Source organism: Hirundo rustica, chromosome 3, assembly GCF_015227805.2.
Source record: "Hirundo rustica isolate bHirRus1 chromosome 3, bHirRus1.pri.v3, whole genome shotgun sequence".
Taxonomy (NCBI): domain Eukaryota; kingdom Metazoa; phylum Chordata; class Aves; order Passeriformes; family Hirundinidae; genus Hirundo; species Hirundo rustica.
Genome location: NC_053452.1, coordinates 16,373,654 through 16,384,631, shown reverse-complemented (window position 1 = coordinate 16,384,631; position 10,978 = coordinate 16,373,654). Strand labels below are relative to the sequence as shown.

The 10,978-nt window shown below is 45.1% G+C and overlaps 1 protein-coding gene across 1 annotated transcript in view; it reads left to right on the top strand.

The window, feature by feature from the left end:
- Positions 1 to 6,161: 6,161 nt before the first annotated feature.
- The window catches only part of MSH2 (mutS homolog 2), a 46,313-nt gene continuing 41,496 nt past the window's right edge, over positions 6,162 to 10,978 (top strand). The window contains 5 exon segments of the mRNA XM_040060132.2: positions 6,162 to 6,389; positions 8,521 to 8,675; positions 9,076 to 9,354; positions 9,666 to 9,812; positions 10,813 to 10,962. Coding sequence (XP_039916066.1) covers positions 6,170 to 6,389; positions 8,521 to 8,675; positions 9,076 to 9,354; positions 9,666 to 9,812; positions 10,813 to 10,962 — 951 coding nt within the window. The 5' untranslated portion in view covers positions 6,162 to 6,169.

The window sequence follows — 10,978 nt, the reverse complement described above, 5'->3', positions numbered from 1 at the left end:
TCAGGAATGCATAGACTTTCCACTGCTATGTAAGTATTTAAAATAAGCCTCCACCTAGGACATCTCTGGTGCAGGGTTGGGGGTGGGCAGGCCTGGCATCTCACGGTGGAGCTGGTGAAGAGCAATTCACCCCATTACTGTGATTTTTGTCTGTGGCAAAGCTATTGCACAGCAAACGAGCTGTTTCTGCTGTTATTCCTGTTCTCTGCCTAGATGCTGACCAGAGTTCCATAGGCTCAGCCTCCCAGAGCCTTCCCTGGCCATGAGAGCTTGCTTTGGCTGTTGGTAACCTGTGCCATGGATGTTGGCTAGCAATCCCTCCAGCGTATCTGATTTATAAAGGAAATGCTGTCACTCTGGTTGCCAAAGAAATAATGAGATGCAAGATAAGGGAACTGAATGACAAACCTGTTACTAATGTGCATGTTTTGACCCACCCTGGCTAAAACAGGAAAAGTAGGATAAATACTAGGAGGATATTCTACTTACTGTTCATGAAATTAAATGTGCAGTGTGCCTGCTAGATATCACAGGGAAGTTGCTGAACTGTGGTGGTAGCACCTCCACTGTCACAGCTCACCAGTATCCCTTCTGCCCTTCAACCTTGCATGCATTCTTGTGTTGGATATTGCACAAAAATCCTAAAGTAGGGAATTTACTGGAATGTTTTGCAGCCTTCTCAGGCAGCTTTGTCAGTGATAACTTCTGCAGGGCAGGCTCTCCGTCTGCTGATCTGTTGCCATTCCTTCCTCCCCAGGTATGCAGGAACTCTGAGGTGTTATGAATTTTGTACAATTCTGTAAGCTATTAACCAAATAAGCCAAGTTTTCAGTAAGGTGGACTGTGCTGAGTCGTGTCTTAGCTGTCTTCCCCAGTGCTTCAGTCTCCATCTCCTCCACTTCCTTAAATGTCTGCAATATGGGTAATCCTTGCCATTCCTTTCTTCTCCTCACTATTCTAATGCCATTGTTTTTCTCTCCTCCTCCTTCCCTCCCCCTTTCACAGCACGTTTCTGGCCTGTGGATGGAAAGAGGTGTTGGTGCTGTGGCTGGGCTGGAGCTGCAACATGTGCAGGCTTGACTGGACAGGCTGGTATGTAGCTGCGTGTGGCCTGGACCTTGTCCCAATCGGTTGTGTGAACATCATCTTCTCCCTGCTTTTCCCACACTGCAGGGAAACATTCAGACACTTTTCCTTTTTTTTAAGCTTAGTGGAGCTTTTTGTGTAGGATATGAAGGTTTAGTGCTGTATTATGGTCTTCTTCCTTGTCAGATTTGCCTGAAACCAGCAAGGGATTAGAAAACCAGAAAGTTTGCAGAAATCTTAAAAAAAACCGCCTTGAGTTTAACTAAATCCACAACTGAAGGGAATGCACTGTTTCTAAATTCAGTTACTTATGGTACTACCATGATGCTGCCCAGCTCTCAAAATGGTGATCAGTAATAGTTTTTTTCATTAGTTTCTTGTTCTAAATAGTTTTATTGAATACTGGCCTGTGTGTTGTTCTATTTACTAAACACTGCACAAAAGTGTGTATAGGGAAATGGATGAGGGTAAAAATACCTGAGAAACTAGTGTATTGCTATCCTGCAGCTTATTGTGTTTTATAGATTTTTATGCTGAGAGGAGACTAATATGATGAAATCTAAAGAAAGGAAAGCAATTATCAGATTGTGTCAACCTCAATATATGCATGTTGGATAGTTCTCATATACAGAGCAATATGGCAAAAAAAAGATTGCTACTAAAAAAAAAGGTATTAAATAGGCAAAATATAGAATGGTTGTTATTTTGATACTTGGATACTACTTTCAATACTACTGTAAAACATTCAGCAAAGTTAAAAAGAGAGTTTCCTATAAAAGAAACAGACTAATAGAAGTAATACAGGACTAGTAGTCTCTGCATCAATTTTTAACTAGGTAAATATTTTGTTACTTCTGTTTGCCTTATTCATTAACTTCCTTATGTGAAGGAGCATATTTTTAAAATCTGAAGTTCTACACAAAGTTGAGATACCATGTTTCCTCTCTTTTCACATAATGTCAATTTTGAGAAAGCATATGAAGGGCAGATTAAAAATGTATTAAGACTGGGTAAATGAGATTTTTGTGTTACAGAGGGATTGATACAAACTGCAAGGCACCCTAGCAATAATACATCTTAGTGCCTATGTGCAGCGTGGGAAAATAGTGTTTGTATAGGCAAGTGCAAATCTATTACTTCCTCATGAATTATTACACTAGCAAATATGTATTATTATTATTACTGCAGAGAAAAATTAAATGTATGTTTATGTAAAGACAATGAGAGACTTTTTAGAGGAGGGTATGCTAATAATACATTTGAGAAAGCATGACCATAAGTTATATGACTTTTTCTAAGACCTGAGTAATGCCAAAGCACAGTTTCCACAGCTAGAAGATGAAAGGTCAGTGTTGCATCTGTGGGATCTGTTGACAGTACTCTACCCATTAGCCTCCTGAAACAGTCAGAGTAGTTTTGGTAAGAGAAAAAAACACTGTTGTGAACAAAGTTTATTTATATCCTCACCTGCTGGACTTTGACCACCAGAATACTGTGACTTTGGATGACATGAAATTGCCAGAAAAATATTCTAGGAAACTAAAAATGCTAGCAGCTCTGCAGCTCCAACTTTACAAGTGATAATTAGGGAATTCTAGCAGCTCCCAGGAGAGGCTGCACTCTGGTAAAGGTTCATCGAGGGCATGCAGGCATTCAGGTGCCCTGCAGGGGTGCCTTGTATGTTCAGAATAGTTGATCACAAACCCGGAGAGTCTTATGAAGTTGGTTAAAATCCTTGTTCTTAGCAGGGACATGCAAGGGCAGAATTGCACAAAAAGGATGGTGGGTGTGTGATGGTAGAGGAAACACTTACCAGTTTTAGTGTGTGTGAAAACTCACACCAGGTAAAAGGTGATGTTTTTTCCCTACTAACCTCTAAATGCACTTCAGAATTCTTACACTTGCCTGCCAAGTAGAGCATGGCTGTGCCAAATCTGAGTGAAAAAAGTAACAGGAGAAAGTTAAAAGGTTCTCTACAAGGCAACAGCCATATTTCTGTTTTCAAACTTTCATTATCAAAATGTTCTTATCCTGTTAATGGTAAGTCTCTGCTGCATGACATGTGTGCACACACAGGTGCACATCAGTCTGATATGAGATTTTCTGGTGACATCCCCACTAGCTCAAAAGCTGTATATAATAAACCACTGGTTAATTTTTTTTTTTTTTTTTCCCTATAAAGCGATTAAAGGACATCCATTTTCCTCACTGAAAACCCATTGTAACTTTTCTCTATACGCTACTTATGCCTCAGAAGGCAAAAAACTAATTAGTTAAGGTCTAGATTAGCAGCAGTTTTCCACCTGCCACGGGCATAACAATTACAGACATCTCATTCCCGCGGCTGCTGGTAGGGAAGGGAAGAAGCAGGGAGCGGAGGTGCCCAGCCCGGCTCCAGGGAAGTGCTCCCCGCTCGGAACCGACCTGTGCGGATCAGCCGGTCCCTGCTGGAGCTGCCCGGGAAGAACAGCGGCGTACAGAAAATGGCAGAGGCTCCAAGGGAAGGCGATCAGCGCTGAGCTGCTCTGTGCAAGGGATGCCACAACACAGATGTTGTTCACGGGCTGAGGTCACCTCGCTCTGGGCATTAGCGGCCAGTTTGGGTGGAGGCTCGCTGCGAACGGGAGCCTGCGGAGCTGCCTCGAGCAAAGCGCCGGAGGAGGCGCAACCAGCCCGGGGCAGAGAGAGGGAAGCGCTGAAACACGCAGCAATTACAGCTTAGCAGGCATTATTTTACCGCTTTTGAAGATGACAATGAGGTCCCTGGAGTCTACCCTGTCTCCAGATGTTTGTATGGGACACTCCTTTTCTCCTTGTCCTGTCTCCTGCCTTATCTGTAACCATCAGTGCACAAAGACAGGCTGTCCCAGCTATTCAAACTGTGTATTCTGGGCTGACCTGGTATTATCGATGCTTGGCAAGGTTGCCTGACACCGTGAGTGCGTTCCCAAGGTAATGTACTTGCTAAATGACAGGTGCTCGGGCTGAATTGACTATGTGAGTATTGCTGCAAGCAAGCATTTTTTGTGGAGGGAAGTATCCGACCAGATAGTTTAGCTGCTTCTGGAAAAGGTTAGGAAAAGTACATTTATTCATACCAAAAATAAATACATTTGGCTTGCCAGAGCAGTGTCATTTTCACGACTGTTTTGGAGATAAGAGGAGGGTTTGGGGCTTCTACAAATCTGTCAAAGCTCTTAGAGACCGCCTGCTTTGCTCCTTTCTTCCTATGAAGGCAGATTGGACTTTCTCTTCACCACAAGAACCACTTGAGATGCTTCAGCAAATACATTTACAGAAGGGGTTTGAAGGCCTCTGCTGGAAAAGCTGTGTTACCTCGGGGGTACAGCACAAGGGTTTGGGAGGGGAAGGCTGAAGCGTGGATGGAAAGTCAAGAGTGACACTGGGCAGGAATGGGGCAGAGGTGGGGACACCAAAGTGTTCCCTGGGGTGGGACAGGCAGCACATGGCACCACTTTCAGGCCAGGGTGGCCAATAAAAAGTTAGTTTAGTGTAAGAACCTGAAGTAGTGGGCATCTGAGGGCCTTTTGGAAAAGCACCTATTGACACCAAGAAATACTAAAGATTGATTCACCAGTTGGAAAGAAGAGAGAAGCCAGGTGAGAAAATCGAGAAACAGAGGTTCCAAAAGCATTCCTTAGCTGGAAACTGAAGGGAGGGAGAAAGAAAGGAAGGATGGGAGATGAGTTTTGAGAAACTGACTAATATAGGGAAGAAAACAATGATGGGCAAACAAGGGGATGTTCTGTACAAGGTACACAAACCATAACATAACAAGACAAGAAATACCAAGGCATGTAAAATAGAAGATGTGTTTTGTCTATAGGTGATAGCAGGCAGCTGGGTTGGGATACAAGACTTTGGGAATTGGCATACAATGGTTTCTAATTGGAAAGATGAAAAGCAGTGAGAAGCTAAGAGAAGTAAGAAAAGCTAAGAGAAGTTTCCAAGAAGACTTGACTTAGCTGATGAAACACGGCATTTCTCATTATTCTTAGACAATAATCACCAAAAGATTGTCACCTATACTCTTTCTATTCCTTTGTGCCTTTACAGTACAAGATAAAACAGGCAAAATAAACAAAAAAGAAAAACGCATAGGACAGTGCAAGGAAAAGAGCATGGGAAAAAAAAAAAAAAACCAAACACCACCACCCTAAAGCATTCTGGATATGAGGACCACCCTGTAGCCAGGGCTTGGGATACTTCTGAGTGCTGCAGGCCAGTTTCCTGTCCTTGGGCAGGGTAGTCCCTGTGTGTAAATGGGGGTCAATTTTCTGTCCCTGGGCTGGGTAATCCCTGTGTGTAAGCGGAGGTCAAGCCTGGATTTTTTTGGCCATTTGCCTTGTTCCTCGGGCTGCCTGGAGGAGCGACCACGCCCGGAGGGAGCAAGAGCTGCTCTCTCTGCTGGAGGGGGCACATGGGTCTCTGGGACACCATTCCTGCTGTAAGCAGAGGAGAGCCTGTCACCCCCAGCCCCCCTGGCAGTGTGGCTGCCCCGGGTGACAGCCCTGCTCTCGGGATGTGCTCCAGATTCGCTTCCGGCAGCACGTACACTATTCTCCTCTTGGAGTAAAGGCAGTGACCATCGCGGCCCGGGTAACAGGGGCACACCAGTTATCCAGCATTAGCTTGGGCATTTGGAGGAATTCTGCGCAGGGAGACAGTGGAGTCACCGTCCCTGTAGGTGTTTAAGGAAAGGCTCCACGTGGCACTCGGTGCGGTGGTGTCCGGTCGCAGGTTGGACTCGATGATCTCAGAGGCGTTTTCCAACTCCCGGGATGCAGTAATTCCCAGGTGAAGGCAGGACGCAGCCCCAGCCCCAGCGGCGTTGCCGTGGCGGCGGCGGCGCGCCGGGCGGGCCGAGCCTGCGCGCTCCCGCAACGCGGGCGGCTCCGGGGCGGGCGTGACGCGCGGAGCGGGCCCCGCAGCGATTGGGCGGAGCGGGCGCGACGCGAGGCGCGGACCGCGCAGCGATTGGGCGCCGCTGCTGGCGCGCTGGCGCGCGCGTGGCGTGCTCGGCGGGAGGCGGCGGCGGCGGCGGCGGCGGCGGCAGCACAAGATGGCGGTGGAGCCGCCCCGGGAGGCCGTGTGGCCCGAGGGCGTGGGGGCCGAGGCGGGCTTCGTGCGCGCCGTGCTCTCGCTGCCCGAGAAGCCCGACACCACCGTGCGCTTCTTCGAGCGCGGCGACTACTACACGGTGCACGGCGCGGACGCGCGGCTGGCCGCCCGCGAGCTCTTCCGCACCCGCGCCGTCATCCGCCAGCTGGCGGGGGCACCGGGTGGGTGCGGGCGTGCGCGGGGGAGCCCCGGGAGCGGGCGCTGAGGGACGGCGGCGGGCGGGGGGGCACTTGCTCCAGGCCTGGCTGCGGCGGGCCTCGGGTGGCCGGGGGGGAGCGGAGGAAGGAGATGGCGGTGATGGCAGCTGCCCCCGGATGCCCCGGGCAGGCCCTGGAACCCCCTGGAAGGCCCCGGGAGGCCCTGGCAGCCGGTGCCCCGTTACCGAGGCCGAGGCCTGCGGGTGTCACAAGGATCGTTCTCAGAGTGGCGTTTCGTGGGTGGCTTGGGCTCAACGCTGGGGCCGGTCGGGGCGAGCCGAGCGGGCGGTGCTGCGGGTCCCTTCCCGCCGCTCCCGGGGCGGATGGATGCGGGAAGGGAGATGCGGAGAGGTGGCCGTGTTCCAGTTTTCGCTCTGGCTCACTGAGGCCGGGAATCACTGAATGAGGTTCTTTACTTTGAAAAGTTTTTGTGTGTTTCGTAAGGTTTTCTTTTCCATCCACCTCGTGCTGCTTTTCGTTTATCACTTGGTATAAGGCAGTGGAGCTTGCAGATGTCGGGTGTATGAGCGTCAAGATAAACCATTTCGTTGGAACACAAACCTTAGTATTAGCCTAATCTCGAGGAACACAACGTTATTGGCTCAGATTTTGCAAAATAAATGTCTTTTAATGAATCAGGTTTTTTGTGTGTGAACAACAGCATTAAAAAGAGCATGACATTCTTATATGCTTTTTCCTTTCTATTGTGAGTGATGAGCTCATATGTAAAAAAAAAAACAATTAAAAACCCCTGCTCTTCCCAAAACTTGATGTGTCTTGCAGACTAGAACCATGCATCAGGATTATTGTTGTTTCAATTTAGAAGTTATTTTGCAGGTGTAATCACGTGCCTACCAGCTCCAGTTTTAAAGCCTTTAAAGCCTTAGCTTCTGTTGTAATGCATTAATATAAAGAAATCCCACAAGCTTCCATATCCAACTAAAAGCATGAAACTGCACTTGTTGCTTTCAGGATGATTTCAAAGTACACGTGAACTTCAGCTGCTCCCCACCCCCTGCAATTGTATTATGTTGTCTCAACTGGAAGAGTAAGAAAAATTGTGTTTTGTTGGACAGTTCTGCCCTGGGGAAGACAGCATAATTAGGTAGAATTAGGTTTTTTACCTGTTTCAAAAAATCCTATTTAAAATAAGTCCATAAGTTCCTACAGGTGTGGAAGTTTGCTGTTTAACGTCTTTCACGTAAAAGGAGGGAAGAGACTCAAATGTGATTAAAGCATGCTGCTAATTTAGGGATGTGATAGTCCCTGTTGCTTGTGCTTACTTGATGTCGTCTAACTCCAATGTGTCTGAGTTAGTTCCACTTCCCAACCTGGCAGGAAGCTTAATGGTTTCACCTGAAATCCCAGTTTGCTCAGTAGTGGAATTACCTTGTGCTGTGAGTAGGCTGCTGCTCAACTTGGGGCGGCAGAAGTGGATTGCTCTCCTGGGCAACTACATGGAATTAAATTTGTTCAGCTGCATCATCTACTTGCATGTAGAGGAGCAGAAGCAAGAAATTTGTCAATTAGGCACTTTATAAGTTAGGTTTTAATGTAAAATTGTTAATTTTTTGGATGACTTTTTTACTGGATAAATTATGATAAAAGGGAAATGTCTTGGTACATGTGTTGTGTGAGTGTGAATAGAGTGGCAGTCTTTTCTGTCAACAGAAGCTGCTTATCCAGGGAAGAAAAGATGTTCAGAAAGAGTACCTGTAGCAGACTTCTAATGTTCATTAGATCAAAATGTGTGAAATATTAATTAGTAAACCAAATCAAGAATATTGTGAGAGGGGAAGGATGAGAGGAACATATCCCTTTGTATATATTAACGTACTGACTGATTAAGTGAAATTAGGAATTGAATATTGTTTTTATTCGGAGAGGAAGTATGCTTTCTTCATTAGTATTAACCAGTTGAATGTTGTGGATTTGTGTTGTTTCATGGATTCTGTGTTTGCTTCTTTGATATTGAGGCATTGTCTTCTGAAGGCTGTTGTTGGGGATTTTGATTACAGAAAATAAGAAAATAAGCTTTATGAGCAAATTCAGGTATCTCATAATTTTCTTTTTTTTTTTTTTTTTTTTTTTTTAGGCACTCAGAAGCTTGAGAGTGTTGTGCTTAGTAAAATGAACTTTGAATCTTTTGTGAGGGACCTGCTTCTGGTTCGTCATTACAGAGTTGAAGTTTACAAGAACAAAGCAGGGAGCAAATCTGTCAAGGAAAATGACTGGTATTTAGCTTACAAGGTACAATTTTCAACCTTTCTTTATAATTGTGAGATGAAAGAAAAAAAACCCATAACTTTTTGCTGCTTGGCGTTTTGGGATTTTAAGGAACTGATGATGAAAAAATCACACCTGATTGTTATATATTGGTTATATAGCTGTTGTACACATCACTGTATTTTCTAGTGCTCTAAGGCTGAAAGAGCTTGCTCGGTGTCTTTGTCATAGGTTGGGAAATAAAGGAAACCTGAATTGCTTTACTCCGTGTAGGTGGTATGTAAAATTCAAATGCTTAAAATAATAGAATAGCTATGTATTTCATATGGATGGAGTGTTCAGTACTTAGTTTTGTCAGTTGTTATTTTGGAAGAAAGAATGTGTGTACACTCCTTCTAAAAAGTATTTTTCTTTCTCTAAATAGGGCTCTCCAGGAAATCTTGCACAGTTTGAGGAAGTTCTCTTTGCCAACAATGATATGTCCACAGCCATCGGGGTTGTGGGGGTTAAGCTGTCTGCTGCTGATGGACAGAGAGTAGTAGGAGTGGGCTGTGTTGACACTACTCTGAGAAAACTGAGTGTTTGTGAGTTCCCAGATAATGATCAGTTCTCAAACCTTGAAGCTCTACTGGTTCAACTGGGCCCGAAGGAGTGTGTGCTGCCAGGAGGAGACACTGCAGGAGAGATGGGAAAACTGAGACAAGTAAGGGAATCAGTGTGGCTGACAGATGAGACCTCTGAAAAGCTCAGTCCTGGTTTTTTAGCCAGGCTCTGATTTCTGGAAAAACGAAGAACCGGTATCTTAATTCAAAGGAGTTTTGATTTATGTTTACAGAATGTATTATTTGTTGATTTACTTGTCCGTTAATCAACAAAAGTTCTAAAATCTTGTGTGTCATTCCTCTCCCTGCAGCCTGTAAATAAATATCACTTCAGGGTTTGCTTCTATGTAGTCAACATCTGTCCCATAAATAGTGAAATTAATCGATAACTGTGTGTGTTTGTGAACAACAGGTCATTCAGAGGGGAGGAATCCTGGTTACAGACAGGAAGAAGGCAGATTTCACAACAAAGGATATTGTTCAGGATCTCAATCGCTTGTTGAAATCGAAAAAGGAAGAGCAGCTGAACAGTGCGGCACTGCCAGAGTTGGAAAAGCAGGTGAGCAATGTTCAAAATGCCTCTCTTTCTAAAATGCGGAGTGGTGTGTGCACCTGATGGGAGCTGATCTGCTCTACATTCTTGCTGAAATGTTTAGCAATTCTGCTCAGCTTGAGTCTGTGTCAGAGCTGGATGCCAGGGGTCCTGGAAGAAATGGAGAAAACCATTCACTTATCTCTTTAAAGCAGAAGCTCTGGTAAGCAGGTAGACTGCAGAAGAGATACCTTCTGTTCATAATGTATCTAGCCTAAGGACTGAAATACAATGCTCTGGTTATTTTGCATGCCAGGAGAATTGGTATTTGAAAACAGAGTAATGTTTATGATAATAATTTTGTGTTGTCTTATGACTTAAATATATGATTTAGTGCCTGCATATTTGTTCTTAGCTGCAAACAAGAGGCAATTTGTTGAGATAAACAAGTTTTAAAATGCCCTTCACTGCTGATGCTCACTGCAGGTGTCAGGTTCAGAATTATCCTCCCTTAGTGTGTCATTTCGTAACAGATGAGAGTTGTGTGAAGTGTGTTGCAGCTGAACAAGTCAGTCATGCTACTGCCTCTCTTTTGTGCTGGCACTCAGCAATGCCGTGCAGTGAGTCAGATCAGATGCTTGTTCTGGCTGAAAACTAACCCTGAAACCATGTCCTGAGATGATCCAGCATATCTCATTTATCTGCAGTAAAACTTGTTTGTGTTCCTGAGCTGGAAACATCCTGATAACAGCTTTGGAAAGCTGGCAAGGTGTGCAACTTCACATTTTGTTTATCAGATTATGCAGGTGTCTGGTGTGTTGTTCTTGCACCTGCCTAGAAAGACGCTGCACTGCCATAGAACATCCCTGTGGAAATGAAGTCTTGTCAAACAGGATGAGTCTCTCATAGCCCTGCCAGAATTGACATGGCTCAAAGTCTTCCCCAGCTGTAATTTTCTAGGAGCATTTATCAAATCCTCTTGGATTCAGGAGTGTTTCTAACTAGAATGTGATGTGGTTTTTTTCAGGTTGCTGTTTCGTCTTTGTCAGCCGTTATCAAGTTTATGGAGTTGCTGTCAGATGAGTCTAATTTTGGACAATTTGAACTGACTACTTTTGATCTTAGTCAATATATGGTTCTAGACAATGCAGCTGTTCGAGCCCTCAACCTTTTTCAGGTAAGAAATACATACT